At 37.9% G+C, this 20,800-nt stretch overlaps 1 protein-coding gene across 22 annotated transcripts in view; it reads left to right on the top strand.

The window, feature by feature from the left end:
- map2 (microtubule-associated protein 2) overlaps positions 1 to 20,800 on the top strand; it is a 258,873-nt gene that overhangs the window by 233,992 nt on the left and 4,081 nt on the right. For 21 of the 22 annotated variants that reach the window (XM_072578789.1, XM_072578787.1, XM_072578800.1 and 18 more), the window contains 5 exons: positions 3,381 to 3,452; positions 3,907 to 4,235; positions 10,543 to 10,635; positions 20,426 to 20,507; positions 20,612 to 20,724. In XM_072578789.1, the coding sequence (XP_072434890.1) occupies positions 3,381 to 3,452; positions 3,907 to 4,235; positions 10,543 to 10,635; positions 20,426 to 20,507; positions 20,612 to 20,724 (689 nt within the window). The remainder of the gene's footprint in view (positions 1 to 3,380; positions 3,453 to 3,906; positions 4,236 to 10,542; positions 10,636 to 20,425; positions 20,508 to 20,611; positions 20,725 to 20,800) is intronic. The other variant, XM_072578790.1, reaches the window with a different exon arrangement.

The following is a 20,800-nucleotide window of genomic DNA, read 5'->3' as shown; positions in this document are numbered from 1 at the left end:
CGGTCTATTTCTTAAAAATTAATTTAAGACTATAGTGTGCCCTGTAATAGCATATGCAATGTATGAGATGTAAGTATTATGAAGGAAAACCATAAAGCGTTGCTCCTTTTTCTGTATACAGAGGAACCTTGATTATCCAAAGAGATGGGCAGGCACTATTTAATTTGGATTTTGAGAAAATTTGTAACTCCGATTGAGGCTATTGAAGTAGGCTTGCTCAATGAGCTGCAAGGTTCATTTCCAGATGTTTCATTTCCAAATGTTTCATTACCCTACTAGGTAACATCTTCAGTGGGCCTCAGGCGAAGCAATGTTGAATATTCCTGCTTTCTATTTATATGTTTGGGTTTCTTTGGATTGGTGATGTTATTTCCTGTGGTGAAGTCACTTCCCGTTCCTTTTCTCAGGGGGTGGTAGATGGGGTCTAACTCGATGTGTTTGCTTATAGAGTTCCAGTTGGAATGTCATGCTTCTAGGAATTCTCGTGCGTGTCTTTGTTTGGCCTGTCCTAGGATGGATGTGTTGACCTAGTTGAAGTGGTGTCCTTCCTCCTCCATATGTGTGGATACTAGTGTGAGAGGCTCATGTCATGGCTACTTGGTGTTTGTGTATCCTGGTGGCTAGTTTTCTGGCTGTTTTTTTCCAATGTAGTGTTGTTACAGTCCTTGCACAGTATTTTGTAAATGATATTAGTTTTGCTTGTTGTTTGTACAGGGTCTTTCAAGTTCATTAACTGCTGTTTTAGTGTGTTGGTGGGTTTGTGGGCTATCATGATGCCAAGGGGTCTGAGTAGTCTGGCAGTCATTTCTGAGATGTCTTTGACGTATGGGAGGGTGGCTAGGGTTTCTGGGTGTGTTTTGTCTGCTTGTTTGGATCTGTTGCTGAGAAATCTGTGGACTGTGTTCATTGGTTATCCATTCTTTTTGAATACACAGTATAGGTGATTTTCCTCTGCTCTGCATAGTTCCTCTGTGCTGCAGTGTGTGTTGGCTCATTGAAATAATGTTCTGATGCAGCTTCATTTGTGGGTGTTGGGATGATTTCTTCTGTAGTTCAATATTTGGTCTGTATGTGTTGTTTTTCTATTGATGCTGGTTTGAAGTTTCTCCATTGGCTGTTCGCTCCACTGTGACATCTAGGAATGGCAGTTAGTTGTTGTTTTATTTTTCTTTTTAGTGAGTTTTATGCCAGTAAGGCTACGATTGATGATCTTGAAGGTTTCCTCTAACTTGTTTTGTTTAATGACAAAGGTGTCATGCACGTAGTGGACCCAGAGTTTGGGTTGGCAGAGCTGTTTGTTCAAGTCTCTGCATTACTGCCTCTGCTAAGAACCCTGATATTGGAGATCCCATGGGTGTTCCATTGGTTTGTCTGAAGGTTTTGTTGTTGAAGGTGAAGTGGGTGGTAAGGCATAAGTCCATTTGCTTGATGATATTCTCCTTGTTGATGAAGTTAGTGTTTGGTGTATATGTCTTTGGGTCTTCTAATAGTGTAGTCAGTGTTTCCTTGGCCAGGTTCATGTTGATTGAAGTATTCATTCAGATAATTGATTGTTCAGCTAGTTGATTCAGTGTCTTTCCTGTGAGGCTTGGAGTTTGCTGTTAAGTCCGCTCCCCATTCAGCAGCACACAGTGTGTGAGCCCCTGTCCAACACTGCCTACCAATGCCATCCAACACCGTCCCCCCACCCCACCGCAATCCTGTCCAACACCATCCCCCCGCACCCCCCCCCCCCCCCAAATCTGGTGGCAGTTGGAATGGACACCAAGAAGAAGACTGCTGCTGCCATGGGGGTGCGGGGGTGAATCTCCAAATAGCGTGTACGCAAATTTTACTGCAACCTTTTGATAGGTTCCACCATTTCCCTATACAGGTCAATGCTGGAGAGGTTATCTGGGGAAAGGGTGGGGGGGGGGGGGGGGCGTTGTTTAGGATTACATGCCTGTGTAGAACACCAGGGTATGTGTGTGGGGTGAGTGTGTGTGTGTGTGTGTGTGTGTGTGTGTGGGAGGTCAGTCATTTGGAGATGGTACCTGGGTTCCCATTGATGTCCAGGACTGTTCTCGGCAGCATTTCAGGAAGCTGAGTTCACGTTCAATCTTTGTAAACAAAATGCGAACAGTGTTGAAACACGTCTTTGATGTAATGTTTCTATTGGGACCTCGAGATCTCCTTCAGATAATCCAATGTTTGGATAATTGATATTCAGATAATCGAGGTTCCTCTGTACACAGCTTAGACCTCGTTCAACAATATTGAAAGTCTGGACAAGAAAATACTCAATATTAAATACAACTTAATGTAGAAAATTAGTGCAAAGGGAAATTGAGAATAGTGATATTTGTTTACGTGATTTATGAATCATTACAAACACGATGTTTCGCTCGCTGTGCCCCTGCATCTTTAATTCAAATCAAGCAATGGCAACAAATACTCAATTATAAAATATTGATGTTTGCTTAATCTTGCTTAATTATTTGGATTATAAGGATAAAGAAGGGCAAAACAATGCCAAACTGAAGGCAATTTAGTCTTTCCTGCACCTTATTTTGATTTTCTCTAATTTACAATTAATTGATATTAGAGTTAGTTATTTCATTCAGGTCAAAACAGTAGATAACACACTTTAGACCTAATTCAATATATTTTTATTGCTGTGTATTAAGATTTAACTTGACCCTCAAATTTATTATTTATACTATGGTACTAATTTCAAAAGCTCATCGACAGTTAAGTTGAAATAACTAACAAAGTATTAATAATCATATTTTTGCAGGTTTTTTGGCTCTGGATGTAGGTTTGGTCACTGAACTGGGAGGTTCATTTCTAGATGTTTCGTCACCCTGCTAGGTAACATCTTCACTAGGCCTCAGGGTTTCTTTGGGTCGGTGATGTTATTTCGAGACACGCATGAGAATTCCTAGAAGCATGGCATTCCAATCGGAACTCTATCAACAAACACATCGGGTTAGACCCTATCTACTACCCCCTGAGAAAAAGAACAAGAAATGACATCACCACCGGAAATGACATCACCAACCCAAACATATAAATAGAAAGCAGGAATCATGTGCGCTGCTTCACCTGAGGCCCACTGAAGATATTATCTCGCAGGGTGACGAAACGTCTGGAAATGAACCTCCCAGCTCAGTGAGCAAACCTACATCCAGAACCTCAACCTGAGCTACAAATCTTCTCAAGTCGCTAGGTTTTTTGGTTATTTATTCCTTATGTGAAAAAATGAATGGCAAATAGCATGTATATCTATATATTTCATGCATAGAAATAATTCTTGAAATAATTTTAAAGTAAATTTTCTGTTCTTACTAACCTCCCTCAAATGTCCTGATCCATTGTGTTTCACCTCTGCCTCATTATAGCTATAAGGACTGAACCGAGAAACGATCAAAGGGGCCAAGGAGTGACCAGATCGCGAGTTCATACTAGTGCAGGTAGCCTAATCAGTGGTGGCTTTGAGCCTGCTAAACTCTTTGTAAAACTCATCAACTATTTTGTGCATGAATCACTTGATATAACGTAACTGTAACATTGAGAACCATGACTCAATGTATCATAAAAATTCAAATCTGCCCAAGCATGAACAGACTTGGTGACATTTCATAATTTAACATATAAATATCTTTTAGACCAAGAACGAATGTCCAAAGACAGTCTTGAGAGTGTGCATTTCCCAGTATTTTAATGATTTCAGGCTATATATTGGGGTTGAAAAATGCTTACTTGATGAGGGTCAGTGTTCCAAAATAAATTGTGTTGCACAATATGCATTAGTATCTTGTCTATATTTTATATATTCTGGAATAATGGTTATGTATTGGGGTATGTATAAAGGCTAAGCTATTTCTTTAAGTAAAAATATATATGCTTTTTATATTTTTTTAACAGGGTCTGAACCAACTCGCACCAGGTCAGCAAGAAGTGGTACTGCCACACCCTCCACTCCTGGATCAACTGCAGTCACACCTGGCACACCACCTAGCTACTCCCGCACACCTGGCAGCAGGACCCCTCGCACTCCTGGTACTCCTGGTACACACAAATCTCCTATCCTTGTACCCACAGAACGGAAAGTGGCAATTATCCGCACTCCTCCCAAATCTCCCCTTACTCCAAAACAACTCAGAGTGATCAACCAACCAATGCCAGATCTGAAAAATATCAAATCCAAGATTGGGTCAATTGACAACCTAAAGCATCAACCAAGAGGAGGGCAGGTATGTGATAAGAATACTATTTCCATAGAGCTGTGAGATTTGATAGAAATCCTCATGAACATTTATTTGGAACAAAACTCAACTTTAAAGTGACAACACAACACTTTTTGTTCTTGAAAATTATGCCCTAATTTTAGGTTATTGTACATTATAATACTAATGCTGGGTGCAAGGTTATATATCTGGTAAGAGAAAAACTTGCAGTGTTTAATTTAAAGGGGCAGTGATACCAGTTTTCACAAGTCTTTTGCTGAAGGGATTGAGGTTGTATTGTCATTTGTCCAAGAAGTAGTAGTTTAACTGAAATTGAACTTTTAAGCTCTGAAGTTGAACTTGTACCTATAAAACTTTGTAATAAGTAATACAATGAGGCCTCACAACCTGCTGTAGCTCAGTCTAGTGTTGTCATGTGTTGGTTTACAATTGTGACTTCTTCTGAAGACGAGTGACACATGGAAGTTGTGCAGTCGATCAGTATTAGCATCAACATATTTTGAGATCTGTAACTGGTAAATATAGTAACTGCAATCAAAATAGCTTCTATGTATTTGTTTCCTTTCTATAATCTGTATGGACAAAAAAAGAGTAAAGTAGTGCATGGCACAGTGGCTCAGTAGTTAGCAATGCTGTCTCACAGTGCCAGGGACCCAAAATCAATTCCAGCCTTGGGCGACTGTCTGTCTGTGTGGAGTTTGCATATTCTCCCTGTATCCGCGTGGGTTTTCTCCGGGTGCTCCAGTTTTCTCCTACCGTCCAAAGCTGTGTAGATCAGGTGAATTGGCCGTGCTAAATTGCCTATAATGTTCAAGGATGTGTAGGTTAGTTGAAATCGTCGAGGGAAATGTAAAGTAATAGGGTTGGGGAATGGGTCTCGGTGGGATACTCTGGAGATTCAGTGTGGACTTGTTGGGTCAAATGGCCTGTTTCCACACCGTAGGGATTCTATGATACTATGAATGAAAAAAAGTAGTGGATAAACTTTAAATTCAAGCTACATGTAGACACAACAGTGGGTGAGTGGCAGAAGTATAAAATTCCCAAAGTTTTCTTTTACTGTTGGAGTAGAATATCTAGGTTTGTGAGGTGGGTATAAAGAGGTGGTTGTCCCTTCTCCAAAGGATAACCATTTCTGGAAATAGATCCCAGTCAGGCTTCATCTTGCACGATCTAGAATCCTATGGGCAATGTTTCCTCATATTCCAAAGGTCAGACAATACTAAGAAGAACCAACATTAACATGTATCAAGGTTACATAACACTAATTGATAATTAACTTTTTTTAAAGCACTGGGTCACTGTAAGCCCTTGCAAACCTTACAACTGTATTGAGGTAGCTCAAAACACTTATTCAAACTGTAGCTTACAAACCATGGTATCAAAGCTGATTTGTTTAGAAAGTGAGAGAATACTTATGCTAAGGAATAGTTGATTTATTGAAGAAGTAACTAACGTAGTATAGAGTAGAAGGTCTATGGATGGATGTAGTTTATAAAAACTTCCTGAAGGTATTCAGTAGACTTTTGCATAAGAGAATGTTAGCTAGAATTAAAGCTCATGGAATCTGGTGAGGAGATTGGCTAGACTGAAAAAGAGAGCAGATATGATAGATATGTAGTCAAAATGGAAGTAGTGTCTGGTGGCATTTCACAGGATTTGTGTTGGAGTCAAAACTATTCACTACATTTATTGATGACTTGGATAACTCATATTAAAGTATATTTAGCTAAATTTACTGATGGCATCAAAGTTGATAATATTCATAGTGTAGGTGTAAACATTAAATTACAAAGACATTAATAGATTAAGCGAGCAGGCAAAATTGTAGCAGATGGATTTCCTAAGGACATAAGTTTGGAGCAGGAGTAAACAAACCAGCTATTAGAACCTGTTCTGCCCTTCAATATAATCAAGATTATGCTTTATCAATCTCAGCTCTACATTTTCCCATGTCATTTCATTCCCATATTACCTCATCAGGTATGAATCTATGACTTGAATGTACTCAATGGGAAACATCTATTGCTTTGTAAAAGATTAACAATACTTGAAGCTTGAAATAGGGAAACTTAATCCCATCATCTACCTTGTCAAGCCCTCGAGAATTTTCTATAAACTGATGAAATCACCTCATTCTTCTGAAATCTGGGGAATATAAACCTATGCTATGAAATGCCTTACTCTTATGGCAATCTAGTCTCCCTAGAATCAGTCAACTGAACCTCTGTTACATACCCTCTAAAGCAAGCTTATTCTTTCTTTGACATATTTTATAGAGTAATCCATGTTTCACAGATGTTCTATACAGTCACAGTAAGGCCACTCTTGTACTCTAATTACTTTGCATTGTCTAACATACTGTTAGCATTCCAAAATGCCTGCTGTACTTGCATATAACTGTTGTTTTCAGTATAAGGACACCCAGGCTACTGTGAGTAACAACATTTTCCAATATCTCACCACTTAAAAATAGTTTGCTTTTCTATTTTCCTATCAAGGTAGATAATTTCACATTTCCTACAGTATATTCTAATTGCCAAATTCTCATCCTCACAAGGTATCCTTTTGAAGTTTATGTGCGTTCTCCTCTCAAATTGCAATTCCAACTATCTTTGTGTCATCAGAAAACTTAAATACATGACACTTGATCACCTCATTTAAATCATTGATTATAATCATGAATAAGCAAGGTTGCAACATTAATTCTGAAGGCATCCAACCAACTTGAAAATGTACCATTTTTCCTAATCTCTTTTGAGACCTTTAATCAATCCTTAACCCATGCTAATATATTGCACGAGGTAAAAACAATGACTGCAGATGCTGGAAACCAGATTCTGGATTAGTGGTGCTGGAAGAGCACAGCAGTTCAGGCAGCATCCAAGTAGCTTCGAAATCGACGTTTCGGGCAAAAGCCCTTCATCAGGAATAAGAAGGGCTTTTGCCCGAAACGTCGATTTCGAAGCTACTTGGATGCTGCCTGAACTGCTAATATATTGCACCCCAATCCAATGAGCTCTAATTTTGTGTCATAAAGCTCTTGCATTTTAATCAACTGCTTTTTGAAAATCCACATCTACAACATCTAAAATGTACCTCCTTGTTATTTCACCATAAAAAACTATTTGGCACTCAAATTGGCATGAAAACAGACCACCTGGCCTGAAACTGGCTCCTCTTTCCCCAATCTTTGCACCCACACATTATTACTCTATTAACACTTGATAGGGTGGATATGGGAAGGATGTTTCCTTTTGTGGAACCAACTTGAACAACAGGATTCTGTTTAAGAGTATAGGGGTACCTGATTTATGAACAACTGACTTACAAATGCGCATATTTATAAACGCAATCTCTGGTGTAATTTTAAAGATACGACACATGATCATTTAACGAGCAGCTTTTATTGTCCTGTTTTTGTTCCCACTTGCATACAAATCGACTTGTAAACTAATTCCAGAATGGAATCCCTTCGTAACCCTGTGACTGCCTGTAAGAGGATTACCTTTGAAAATAAAGATGAGGAGAATCTTGCTTTCTTTCAATGGGTTGTAACTTTGCAGAATTCCCTTCCCAGAAGATAATTGGAATTGTTTATTTAAGGCAAAATACATTAGATTTTTCATAGATAGAAAGTGAGCTACTAGATGGGTAGTGGTGGGCCAGACAGAAAAGTGATATCAAGAACACAGCTAGAATCAGCCACAATCATGTGGACTAGTGAAGCAGACTCAACAGGATGAGTGGAATAAACCCTTTACAACTTTGATCTGTACTCTTCCTAATATCCACTGCTGAGGAAGGAAAATTGAATAATTGTTAGTTTTGCCATCAATGTAATTATTTGTTTATTAAGCATATTGATAATGTGACATCTGCTTTCTCTGACATGCCAAAGAGGACCTGTTTAATCTGTAAATGAGCTTGTTTTAAAAAAACTGTTGGAACCAAGTCTTTTAATTTCTGTGTAATTTAGTGAAGATTATTGTGAGATTGTAATAGTTCTCGCAAGTTAGTCACTTCTATAGGAAGTTGTATTAATGCCATAAATCTACAATAATAAATAAACACGAAAGGTATAACTGTTTGGGAATGATCCTGTAAGTACTTAAGCACAAACTTTTAACTGTTAGGAAAGAAAGGGTACTCTGAGCCTTTGAATAAAAATAAAAATGAGTCTATTTGATGTTATAGTTCTGAAATTTCTTGAATATTTTAAATGTAAAAAAACTTGCAAGTATCGGCAACCTATTTTATGAGCAAGGGATTTGAAATAAAAACTGAGTGCTGCAGATATTCAGTCAATTTTCCAGCATCTGTGGAGAGAGAAATTGAGTTCATTTTTTCAGGTTCTTTGGACATTTCATGACAAAGCTAATGTAATAGGTTTTGAGCAAGTGAAAACAGAGTGTGGGAGCAATGGAAAAGGCTTTGATAGGGTAGAGAACAGGAGAGATTGAACAACTGGTTTAACAGTGAAAAGCCAAGGGAGTAGTAATAGGGCAAGTAAAGAATCAAAATGTCTGTTTAGAAGAGATGTGAATGGCAAGACCCTGAATAGCTGCTGTGTGGAGGCAAAGCAAAGGAAAAGAAATGAGAAGTAAGAGAAAGATATCCCATAAGAACAAGGAAACACTAAGTCAGATGAGGATGGAGGTTACACTCTTAAAATTACTGCACTCCACATTTGCTTACAAAATATTGTCAAGTGCCCAGTCAAAAGATTAGTGCAGATTAATGAGAACACTGCAGGAGGCTGAGGGCTGAGTTGTTAAATGGGAAGTACGGTGGCGAATTGAAATGGCAAGTGTCACCATGGACTTCCAGTTACTTGTTCTTTTCAAATTTATTTTCGATTCCTCACAAGGCCCCACCCTCAACCTCACCTTTCATTTGCTTAAAAACTATTATAATTGACTTCCCCTGAGCTTGTTGAAAGGCTACAAGGCTAATACATTAACTCAGTTTCTCTCTCTGCAGGTGCTCCAGCGATGCAGTGTGTTTCCAGTATTTTCTGCTTTATTGTAGATCCTCAACTTCCTCAATATATTATGTAATTAACTCTTCAATCAGTCATTCTATGAAAGAAATTAGCTTGTCACAATTAATCTTTGAAGTAACTCATTCTTAAATGAATCCTAAAAAAGGAAGCAGGACGTTAAATGGACATTTTGTGGTATTGAAGATTGCATATATAAATAGTTGTTAGTATGGCATAATGCATAATGGGATAAACCTTTTATTGGTTGATTCTCTGTCAGTTAACTGAATTGCTCCTGCAATGAGAAATAACATTTCAGTTTCACTCATTTATGCCAGTTTGTGAATTTGTAAAGAAACAAAGAAAAATGAAGTGAATAAAATCAATGTATTATTAAATTTGGCAATGCATAACTTCTGCTTCACTCGGAAAATGTATCTGTCAATTATTTTAGGTTGCTGCTAGGAGGTAGGATGGGAAGAATGGTGAGCTATGTGTTCTTACCTAAGTCCAATATTGGATCAATCATTGGATGACATTGAACGGGAAGATGGGAAATTACATTGCATTGTAGAATCAGTGTCTGTGCCCTAATGTAATCAACTGTTGTATTAGAATTCCAAAGCACAAAGGAATTATTTGTAGACCAGTCAACTCTTCGATTCTAATTTGTTAGTGCAAAATAAAACCTTATGCTCTGATGTCAGTTAAGTATTGGTTGTCTAAGGACACAATTAACTGTATATAGATGTATGTGTGTGTGTGTGTGTACGCATGTTTATGTATATCTATTTGATGGCTTAGTTGCTGTCATATATTTGCACATGAAGCTTTTTATGCTGCATTTTCTTTTTATTTAATTTGATTTTTACAACATCATTAAACAAGCTGTTTAGGTTTCATGGCTAAAACCAATTATTTGCAGAAAAATGTAATTTAAAGCAAGGTGTAATTTATTTTTTAATCTGTGCTGTTAGTTTAGAATGTTATTTGTCAGACAATTCATTGAATTATACATGTGACAAATTAATTTTATATGTAGCGATCTTTAAATGGAAATTTTAAGTCAAAACACTTCGAGCAATGGTAATTTTCTCCAACAAAAGTTTGTTTGACTGAATAATCAATCAAAGCCATTTGCCAAGTGTTAATGGCTTTTAATATAGTCGAATATTTTCTTAGCACAATTGAAATTAAAGCATTTAGTAGAAAATTGGAAGTCAATTTTTTATAATGTTTAATAGTATGTATCTAATATATACAGTGGGCAAATTCTCACTGAATGACTAGTGTGTAGATACTGATTGGTAAAGTGCCTATCATTTCCAGGTACATATAGCAAATGTAAAACCTGATTTTAGCCATATTCAGCCAAAATGTGGCTCGATGGACAACGTACGTTATTCTCCCCTGGTTGGAAACGTGAGTCACTTCCTTACTTTTAAAAACTGACAATTTACTTGACAAACAAAAAATTCTGTAACTATTGTATAAAATGCTTAACAAGAAAACATATGCAATGTTGCTTGCTTGTCTTTTTGATCAAAAATAATGCTTTTTTTGCATCATTTCATACATTGAGATGTTGTTGTGGGCTGTTTATTTGACTTTTGAAAACAATAGATAGGTGCTCACTCATTTTATGCTGTCCACATTAAATGGAGTTATGTCTAATCGTGTTCTGATTGTTTTAGTTTAGAGATAGTAACAATATATTCTGCAATCAGTATTTACAGAACCAATACTGGGGAATGAGTATTTACTTCTGGCAATAATATTTTTTTTTATTAACCTGTCTGCTCATACCCATGAAATAAGGAATAATTGCGAATTATTTTGCTTTTATGCATATGATTTTTAAAATTGTGCATCAAACTATATTAATGATCTGGTTATCTCCAATGGAACAGTTTAGTAAGTATAATGAACACAAAATGAATGTTTTACGCACTGTCAAATATAGTTTTATTGTCTATATTGTTCGATCCAGTTTCTTCATTAATTCTTCCAGTAATGGTAATGTAGAAATCAAATATATTTAAGAATTATAGGAAGCAATGTTTCTTTTCCACAAATTTGCACATTATATCACTGTCTTCCTCTTTGTTATAGAAATGCAAGTATTTTTCTTGAACCCATTTAAAAAATTGATTCAGTATTTTTAAAAACCTATCTCCCATGAATTAGAGTTTTCTCTGATCACCACTTTGTGCTAAACTCCAAACACATACTTTATCCCTCCTTGTATTTGAAACCTCCTTCATGTATGCATACTTCTTGGATGATTTTTTTTATTAATTGCTGCCTTCATCTTAAATCTTTCCTGTTAGTTTTCAAAATAATAAATTGAAGATACAGATGGAAGAATGTTTACTGATAAGAAATGAATCAATTCTGCTTTTTATGAAAAACTCTTAATTTGCAAAGCATCCATTGAAAAGGAGTTTTCTTAATCTGTGGTGTCCTACAATGCCCTACAAACACCGGAGGTTGTTTAAAAACATATCCACCAACTCGGATTCTGAATTTACCCAAAATCTTGCTTAATCATACAAATCCGATCACATTTTGTTGATGTCCTTATTGTTCTAGACTGCATGTTCTTTGATTTACCATTGAGCAATAGTGTGGAAGATTTACTAGTCACTAAAAGGAATCAAATGCTAGCTGCATCTGACTTTTAATGTTTGTGTCACTCATGTTTGTAATATTAAGTCTTCTTTCACTTTGCAGAATAATTCATTTTACTTTATTAGATACTGTGCACATTTTTCTTTCGTAGTTTCAATTTTCTTCCTTAATCACCTTGTAGCATGTTAAGTTCTGGCAGACCCTAATGCCTCCTCTCCCTATCTTATTCTTTGTGATTCACCTGATTGCCTGATTTGCAATCATCAGTGATCTGTTGCAAGTTCCAGCTCTAAGTAAATTGCATATATTCCGAATCCACTTCAGTGTTAAAAATGGAAATCACAAGGTCACAGTATATAATCTCTTCTGTACTCTTAAATCATTGTTACTAAATCAACTCATCACTAAAACTCTTGTTCAGCATTTCATTCACTGTGAAGAGAAAATAAAATAATTGGGACTTTGATGGTGGAGGACAATTCAATCAGAAGTTTGAAAGGGGAATTATGCAAGCACCTTTAAGCAAAAAGATAATTGTAGAGTTACAGGGTGAAAGAATGGCCAGTGGGAACAGTGAAATAGCTCAAGAAAAGAGGAACTGCAGACTCAATGAGCCAAATCATCTCCTCCCTTTCTGCAACTACTCTATGATGCTCTGTAAAGAGGGCAGAAATGAAGATAATGTTTGAATTAGAGAGTTAGAAGGATTGGGAATGGAAGAAAATTTTGAAGGAAGAGCAAGAAAGGGCTCAAGTTTCAGAACTCAAGTAGAAATTGACTGCATGATCCACACACAGACATCTGATAAATATGTAAGAAAGGAGATGTTTTATTTGCACACAGATTTATCGAGTGCATGCATAAGTGTTTAATGACGTTCCAGCTCTGATCCATATCAAATTAGTGCCAAAAAAGGATACGATGCAGAAGTTTAAGAGGTGCAAGTGTTTTGTTCCAAACTTATTCTTGCCCAGTACACTTGTGAACAGTGCTATGTGGATTTTCCAATATCAGCACTTGAATCATATTCAACAATGTTTATTTAATAGAAGTGAATTTGAGAACTCATCACTTAAACTTCCTTTCATAATACAAGATTCAATAGGGATAAAATTTTCGTAAAGAAGTCTGCCATTACTGATTGCTGAGCTGTCGTTTAGTTGCTATCCTCTTTAAGGTACCACCTTGTGTAGCCTACACATTAACATTAGCTTCTTAAATATAAACATACTGCTACTTCCTTTTCTGCCAAGGAATTTTACACTTGATGATGAGGACCATATTTATTACAGGTTGTCACCTGTCTCACTTTTGCCATTTGGTATATTGAGAGACAGATGAGGGAAATGATCACAACTTCGACCATGCTAAAGATTTTCACCCAGACATCAATAACTGTTTCACCATCATTAAACAAGAAAATAAACTCTCCCTGACTTTGCAATTGATTCACCTTGCTTGGAGTAAGAAGGCAACTGCACACTTGAGCCAGCACCACCTTCCGATCTAACGCTATAATTCTTCATATATGTACTTGATATCCTACTTCCGTCACCTAGTGTTTGGTAACATTGTGCCACTTACACACCAGTTCCCTCAAAGGTAAAGTGTAAGTGCTTCTAATCTGCTAGTTTGATTGCTGTAATCCATCTATGGTACATGTGCACACGCACCCCCACATTTAAATCTATGTAAAAATACACAGTGCAAAAGGTTCTCTGTCTGAATGATAAAGCAGCAAGATGAAAATGGCAATTGGGTCTTTGTTGATCCCATGCGGTTTCCCTGTTTGATCCTAATTGGTATCCAAGTAGTGGACCCTGGCAGAAAACAGAACAGCTCAAGGGTAACACAAGAACAGAGGATAAATAGACTAGCTTTAAAGAACAATGTGAGGGCTACAGATGGAGATCAGAGTCAGAGTGTGGTGTTGGAAAAGCACAGCAGGTCAGGCAGCATCCGGCAAGAGAATCGATGTTTCAGGCTTAAGCCCTACATCAGGAATGAGGCTTGTGGGCCAAGGGGGCTGAGAGATAAATGGGAGGGGATGGGGCTGGGGGAAGTTAGCTGGGAATGTGATAGGTAGATGAAGGTGGGGTGAAAGTGATAGGTCGGGGGGGTGGGTAGTGGAACAGGTAGGTAGGAAGGAAGATGGACAGGTAGGACAATTCATGAGGGCATTGCCAATTTGGAAGGTTGGGACTGGGATAAGATGGGGGCAGGGGAAATGGGGAAACTGGTGAAATCCACATTGATCCCGTTTGGTTGGAAGGTCCCAAGGCGGAAGATTAGGCGTTCTTCTTCCAGGCATTGGGCGGTTAGGGTTTGGTAATGGAGGAGGCCCAGGATCTGCATATCCTTGGCGAAGTGGGAGGAGGAGTTAGTGTTTGGCTGCAGGACAGTGGGGTTGGTCATTGCAGATATCCCAGAGGTGTTCTCTGAAACAATCCGGAAGTTGTGTCCTGTCTCCCCAAAGTAGAGGAGACTACATCAGGTGCAACAGATGCAGTAGATGATGTGTGTGGAGGTACAGGTAATGGAGACACCATTCCTTCCACAACTCCCTTGTCAGGTCCACACTCTCCCACCAACCCACTCTCCCCTCTCGGCCATTGCAAGAATTGCAAAACTAGTGCCCACACCTCCCCCTCACCTCCATCCAAGGCCCTAAATGATCCTTCCACATCTGACAGAAATTTACCTGTACTTTCTCACACATTATCTACTGCATCCATTGGACCCAATGTGGTCTCTACTTTGGGGAGACAGAATGTCAGCTTGCAGATTGTCTCAGAGAACATCTCTGGGAGACTCACACTGACCAACCTCACCACCCTGTGGCTGAACACTCTAACTCCTCCTCCCCCCCACTCTGCCAAGGTCAATCAGCAAACGTGAACCACCCGCCACTTGGAGGAAAAATGCCTCATCTTCTGCCTTGGGACCCTTCAACCACATGGCATCAATGTGGATTTCACTAGTTTTCCCATTTCCCCTCCCCCCACCTTATCCCAGTCCTAGCCTTCCAACTCTGCACTGCCCTCTTGACTTGTCCTACCTGTCCATCTTCCTTCCCACCTGCCTGCTCCACCTTCCTGTCTGACCTTTCACCTTTACCCCAACCTTCACCAAATTATCACATTCCCAGCTACCTTCTTTCCACCCCACCCCTCCAGCTCCATCCACACCTCTCCCAGTTATCTCTCAGTCCCCTTGGCCCACAAGTTTCATTCCTGATGAAGGGCTTATGCCCGAAACATTGATTCTCCTGCTCCTCAGATGCTGCCTGACCTGTGCTTTTCCAGCACCACACTCTTGGACTCTGATTGGCTTTAAAGAACAATAAGTGCAGATGAATGAAGGAAACTAGTACTATCAGAAGCTACAGAAATAGAGATTAACTTTTGTGAAAAACACTGAGAAAAGCTAAATTACAAAAAAAGCAGAGAAAATGGATGGGAATAAAATATAAAACAAACAGTTCTGAAGAACAATCACTGCACCCAAAATATTGACTCTGCTTTCTCTCCACAGATGCTGCCAGACCTCCTGAGTTTCTCCAGCAATTTCTGCTTTGTTTCATATTTCCAGCATCTGCAATTCTTAGCTTCATTTTAGTGTTTCCTTGTATATACTTTGTCCCACCTTGTGGTTACCATTTAGAGAACCTGGAGACATCTCCAAATAGTGACTTCCTTTCCCCACTATTCTTTGCATCTAGCCAAAATCCTGAGCTCTTGAAACACGTCATCTCTAATTACTACACAGTTGTCGTTGGTAACTTCCTAGTTTCATTTCTTCTTTCTGTCCCTTCTTACCATTTACTAATCTTAATTTCCTATATATCTGTTTTCCCTTCTGACCTTGTTTCAATTCATTATTGTATCACATCTTTTCACATTTGATCCTTCATTACTTTCAAATAACACTGGCTCCAGCACACTTCAGCTGTAGATTATCTCACTGGTACAAGCCCCACTTTTTCCAGCAGTGATGCCAGTGGCCCATGAATGAGAATGCACTTCTCCCACACTAATCTTTGAACCATTGATTTATCTCTCTCATTTTTATGCTGATTTGCATGTGGCTCGGGCAACAATCCAGAGATCATAATTTTATGAGGGACTGGTTTTAAGTTTAGTGCATATCTTCTTATACTCCGTGTATTGCCACCTTCCTAGTTTCATCTACATAATTGGTCCCTGTATGAACTCTGACCACTGAATCTCCTCACCCTGCAAGTAGCTTTCCATTCCTGAGCAGATATCCTAAACCCTGGCACTGAGCTGTCTGGACTCTTGCTGTTTGCTGCAGAGAATGGAATCTCTTGCCCTCTACCAATTCTACTAATATTTTTCTTGTTCCTCCCCCTCCATTGTTGAATGACTTCCTGTATGGTATGCCGTAGTCAGTTTGTTAATCCACCCTGCCAACTCCGCTCTTCGCCAAACCGGATAAGAGAAGCTCAAGAAAAAGACAAATTGCTGGAAAAGCTCAGCAAATCTGGCAGCAGCATCTGTGAAGAAAAATCCGCGTTAACGTTTCAAGTCCGGTGACGCTTCCTCAAAATATTTCAAAACATTCCCGGACCTGAAACATTAACTCTGATCTCTCTCCACAGATGCTGCCAGACCTGCTGAGCTCTTCCAGCTTATTTCTGTTTTTGTTTCTAATTTACAGCATCCGCAGTTCTTTTGGCTTTTAATGAAAGAACCTCAAACTCATTGGAAAATTGCAAAGGCTGATGCTCCAAACTCTCTTCAGGACACCCTCCTTTCCCTGACCCCTGTATAATTCAGAACACCTATCCTAAGTGGTGCGACTACCTCCTAGTAGAAAGACTCCAGATAACTTTATCTGTCTCTCTGAAGCATTTCAGCATTTGTCATTCAGCTGTCAGCACATATGCTGGAATCATCTTGAATTTCAGACATTGCAGATGTGTTTGCTCTGGATCACAATGGTCTGCAGCTCCTATGTGCTGAATCTCTTGAAAGATCACCTGAATTGACATCTTTAATGAATTTTAAATATTTCTTTGTATTATTCCCTTTCTCGTGTTGACGTTTATATATTTGCTTTATGATCAATGTGTGTACCATCTTAAAATTTAAGATTTTTTTAAAAAAGCTTAACCACTTACCAGAGACTCAACAAATAGCTAGCTCCTTTCTCATGAGTGGAGTAAAATATGAGTCCTGCTGCTATATCCTGTAATATCTAGTGGTAAGGCAAAGATTTGTAGCCTCAATTTTCCACATACTTCATTCCTAATCTCAGGCATTTCCCATCCTCAAGGTGAGAGAGATGGTTTAATTACCACTAGCATTGAGAGCACCATCTACCCTTCATTTTCAATATTGCAAAAAAAAATTTCTTTCTAAAATACATTGTTGAATATCAATCACGTAAATTGTTGTATTGGAGTAATAACCACTTAAGCATGATGTGTTGTCTCTAATTTTCTGCACTTTGAGTGCATACATCAGTGTTAAACAGCTAAATTACAGTGTTACTGTTCTGTATTTCTGTTTCTACTGTTTAATCTTGAACTACCTTCTCATGTTTAACTGCATTTACCATAGTGACAAATGAAAACATACTTTGCAGGAGCAACAAACTCTCTTTTTTAAATTCATTCATGAGATGTGGGCATCACTAGTCAGCATATATTGTCCACCCCTAATTATTGAGTGGGTGGCTAATAGTCAACCATATTGCTATGGATCTGGAACTGTATAAATTCCAGACCAGACAAGGGTGGCAGATTTCTTTCCCGAAAGGACATAAGTGAATCAGAGGGTTGTTTTTCTGACAGTTAACAATTAGATATCATTAGATTCTCAAATCCAGGTTATTTGTTTTGAATTCCATGATGGGATTTGAACCTGGATCCCAGAATATTGCCCGGGTCTCTGGATTAATAGTCTAGCCTTAATACCACTAGGCCTCCTTTTTCTTGAAGATGCTGGTAGTTATTTGTTTAAGCAAGTAATCTTCCAGTCATCCTCATACTTATGAAATTACTGCACAGCTATATTTTCCATCTAGAAAGACTTGTCAAATGACCTTACTTGCTACTTAACTGAATTAGTCACTGAAACATTTTGTAGTCATTTAATGAGTTTTGCTAAATCCGGGGTTTGTTCAGCAATGTAAAAGCTTTATTGCAAATGTTATATCTGTCAGAACAACAAAAAAAGTCGATACATCAAAAATACAAGCCTTTCAATTAATAGTTATGTTTTATTTATGACAGTGATAATTTATCTGTCTTGAAAAAAATTGCATAATAATTCCCAGAACTCAGGATCAGCCGACAGAACACTTGTCAAATACTAAACAACTTTCTGAAATGCATCAAGCACGCTGATGTTTAGTTAAATCAACTGACAAAAATATTGATCTTAATGTTTTTTTCCACCATAAAGAACTAAAAAACACATCGCAATTTTCTGGAATCTCATCTCCGAGATGGGTTCAAATAACATTTACTTTGAACTGTTAAATTATAGCTGTCTTAACTGTTTTGAACATGAGATGCACTTTTTTGTCGTCGTCCTCTCACCATACCATTGCTCACTCATACACAAGATAAATAATGAATCCACTCGCTTTGTCTTGTGTTATTTTCATAACTAATATATAATTCTAACCTCTACTTAACTTGTCCTTTAACTGCATGTAGCATCATAACAAATTGTTATTTTTGATTTAAAGTATTAATAGAGACTAAATAACATAAATTCCTCAGATTGTTGCTGTTCTTTCCACTTGGTTAGCTGAGCTAATGTTTAATTGAAGATAGCAATCTCCATTCCCTACTGTTGATCAGTGGTTGCTAAAAAGATGATATTTATAATTACATTTGGGTACTTTAGCACATGATTCCCTTAAATTCAGCTGAATTGAGAAGCTGCAAGTTGACTGCGTGTAATGTATGATTTGACTTAATGACAGAAATGTTCTTAGTAAAGCAATGTTGCATCCAGCATTGCCAGAAACCGGAACACTGCCCATCCTCAGTGTTTGGCATTGCAGCTCTCCAGGGAGTGTGCTGGATTCCTAAACTGTGTTTTCCCACAAAGTTTCAAATTAGGACTATTTTTATTTTTGGGAAATGACAGTATATCATAGATGTTCTCTTAATGCTTGCTGCTTAAAGCCAACAGAGATATTTTAATCACACATGAGTCCTTTAAGTGCTGAAAACCTTGTGCCTTTAAAAATATGATGTAGATTTTCTAACCACATAAATTACTAAGTCGAATCTTGGAATTGTTAAGATGTCGAAGAAGGCCATATGGCCCATCTAGTCTGTATTGACACTCTGAACATTTTGACTTAATGCCAATCTCCTGCCTTTTCCCACAGCTGTGCATGTTATTTGTATTTAAATAATCATCCAATTCCCTGCTGAATACCTCAATTAGACTTGCCTCCATCACACTTTGAAGCAGTTCATTCCAAACCCAAACCATTCACATTGTGAAAAAATTCTTTCTTGCTTCACATTTAATTCTTCACAAAACACTTCAACATTGTGCCATCTGGTTGTCAATCCTTCCACCAACAGGAGCAATTTATCATTCTCTAATCTGTCTGGATCCATCATGATTTTGTGAACATCGGTACCTGAAGTTTCTCTTCTCTGGAACCAATCTTGCAAACCTGTTTTGCATGCACTCCAATGCATTTGCAGTATCTTTATAGTCTGGCATGCAAAACTCTATACAATACTTCAACTGACGTCTAACCAGATTTTTTAATATAGGTATAGTGCAATCTCTTGTACCTTAGACCACTATTACTAAAGCCTAGATTGCTGTGTTTTTATTTTAACAGCATCCTCTATCTGTCCTGCCACCTTTAATGATTTATTTATCTATACATCCAGATCTCTCTGCTCTTGCACACCACAGATTAGTACTCTTCATTTTGTGTATCACATCTCATTTCTCTGCATTGAACTTCATCTATCACCTGCTTATCCACTACTTCAACCTGTCAATGTCTTTTTGAAGTTCTACATTGTTATCATTACATTTTTTTGAAGTTGTGACATCTGCAACATCTAGATCATTAATACATGTCATGAAAAGAAAGGATCCCAATACCGACTCCTAGAGAAAAACACCACAAACCTCCTTCCAGCCTGAAAAATACTCATTTGCCAAACACTGTTTCCTATCACTCAGCTAATTTTGTATCCAGGTTAGTTATCCTTTTTATTCAAAGATTTATAACATGCCACACATGTTTGTGTGGTACCCATCACATAAACATCCTTGCCCTCATGAATGCTCTCTGTACCTCTTGGGGAGTGGGAGAATGAACCCCTCTTCCACATGACCATTGATGTTTTCCCAAAAGATTGTTTCTAGATGTTTTCCCAACTCCAAAGTTAAACTGACCAGTTTGTAAGTATAATCAGAATACATGTAACTGCAGGATAGTTAAATATTACTTTATCAATAAACCAAAAGGATGGTAACCTGATACTTGAACATTTGATTGCAGTCCTCAAAGGTTAATTAGTAGCTTTCTATTGATACATAAACATTTTTCTCATGTTCTTCAGGTGCAAATTGTTACTAAGAAAATAGATGTGAGTCACATCACGTCAAAGTGTGGCTCTTTCAGCAACATTCACTATCGGCCAGGTATGGACTGTCACTCATTACTTTTTGTCTGATCTTGGCCACAAGCATTACTATTCACTTTATTTACAATGTATTTCAAAGTATGATTCATTATCTTTCTGTAGGTGGAGGGCATGTTAGAATTGAAAGTCAGAAACTTGATTTTAAGGAAAAAGCTCAATCTAAGGTTGGCTCACTTGATAACACGCGTCATACTCCAGGAGGTGGAAATGTAAAGGTAGGGACAGAAATGGGCAATAAAAGTTAAGATTAATGGCATAATTACTTGATGGAATTAATACCTTGTAACATTT

This window comes from Chiloscyllium punctatum, chromosome 10 (genome assembly GCF_047496795.1).
Source record: "Chiloscyllium punctatum isolate Juve2018m chromosome 10, sChiPun1.3, whole genome shotgun sequence".
Taxonomy (NCBI): Eukaryota; Metazoa; Chordata; class Chondrichthyes; order Orectolobiformes; family Hemiscylliidae; genus Chiloscyllium; species Chiloscyllium punctatum.
Note: the sequence above shows the minus strand (reverse complement) of the source record. Positions and strands in the feature narration are given on the sequence as shown.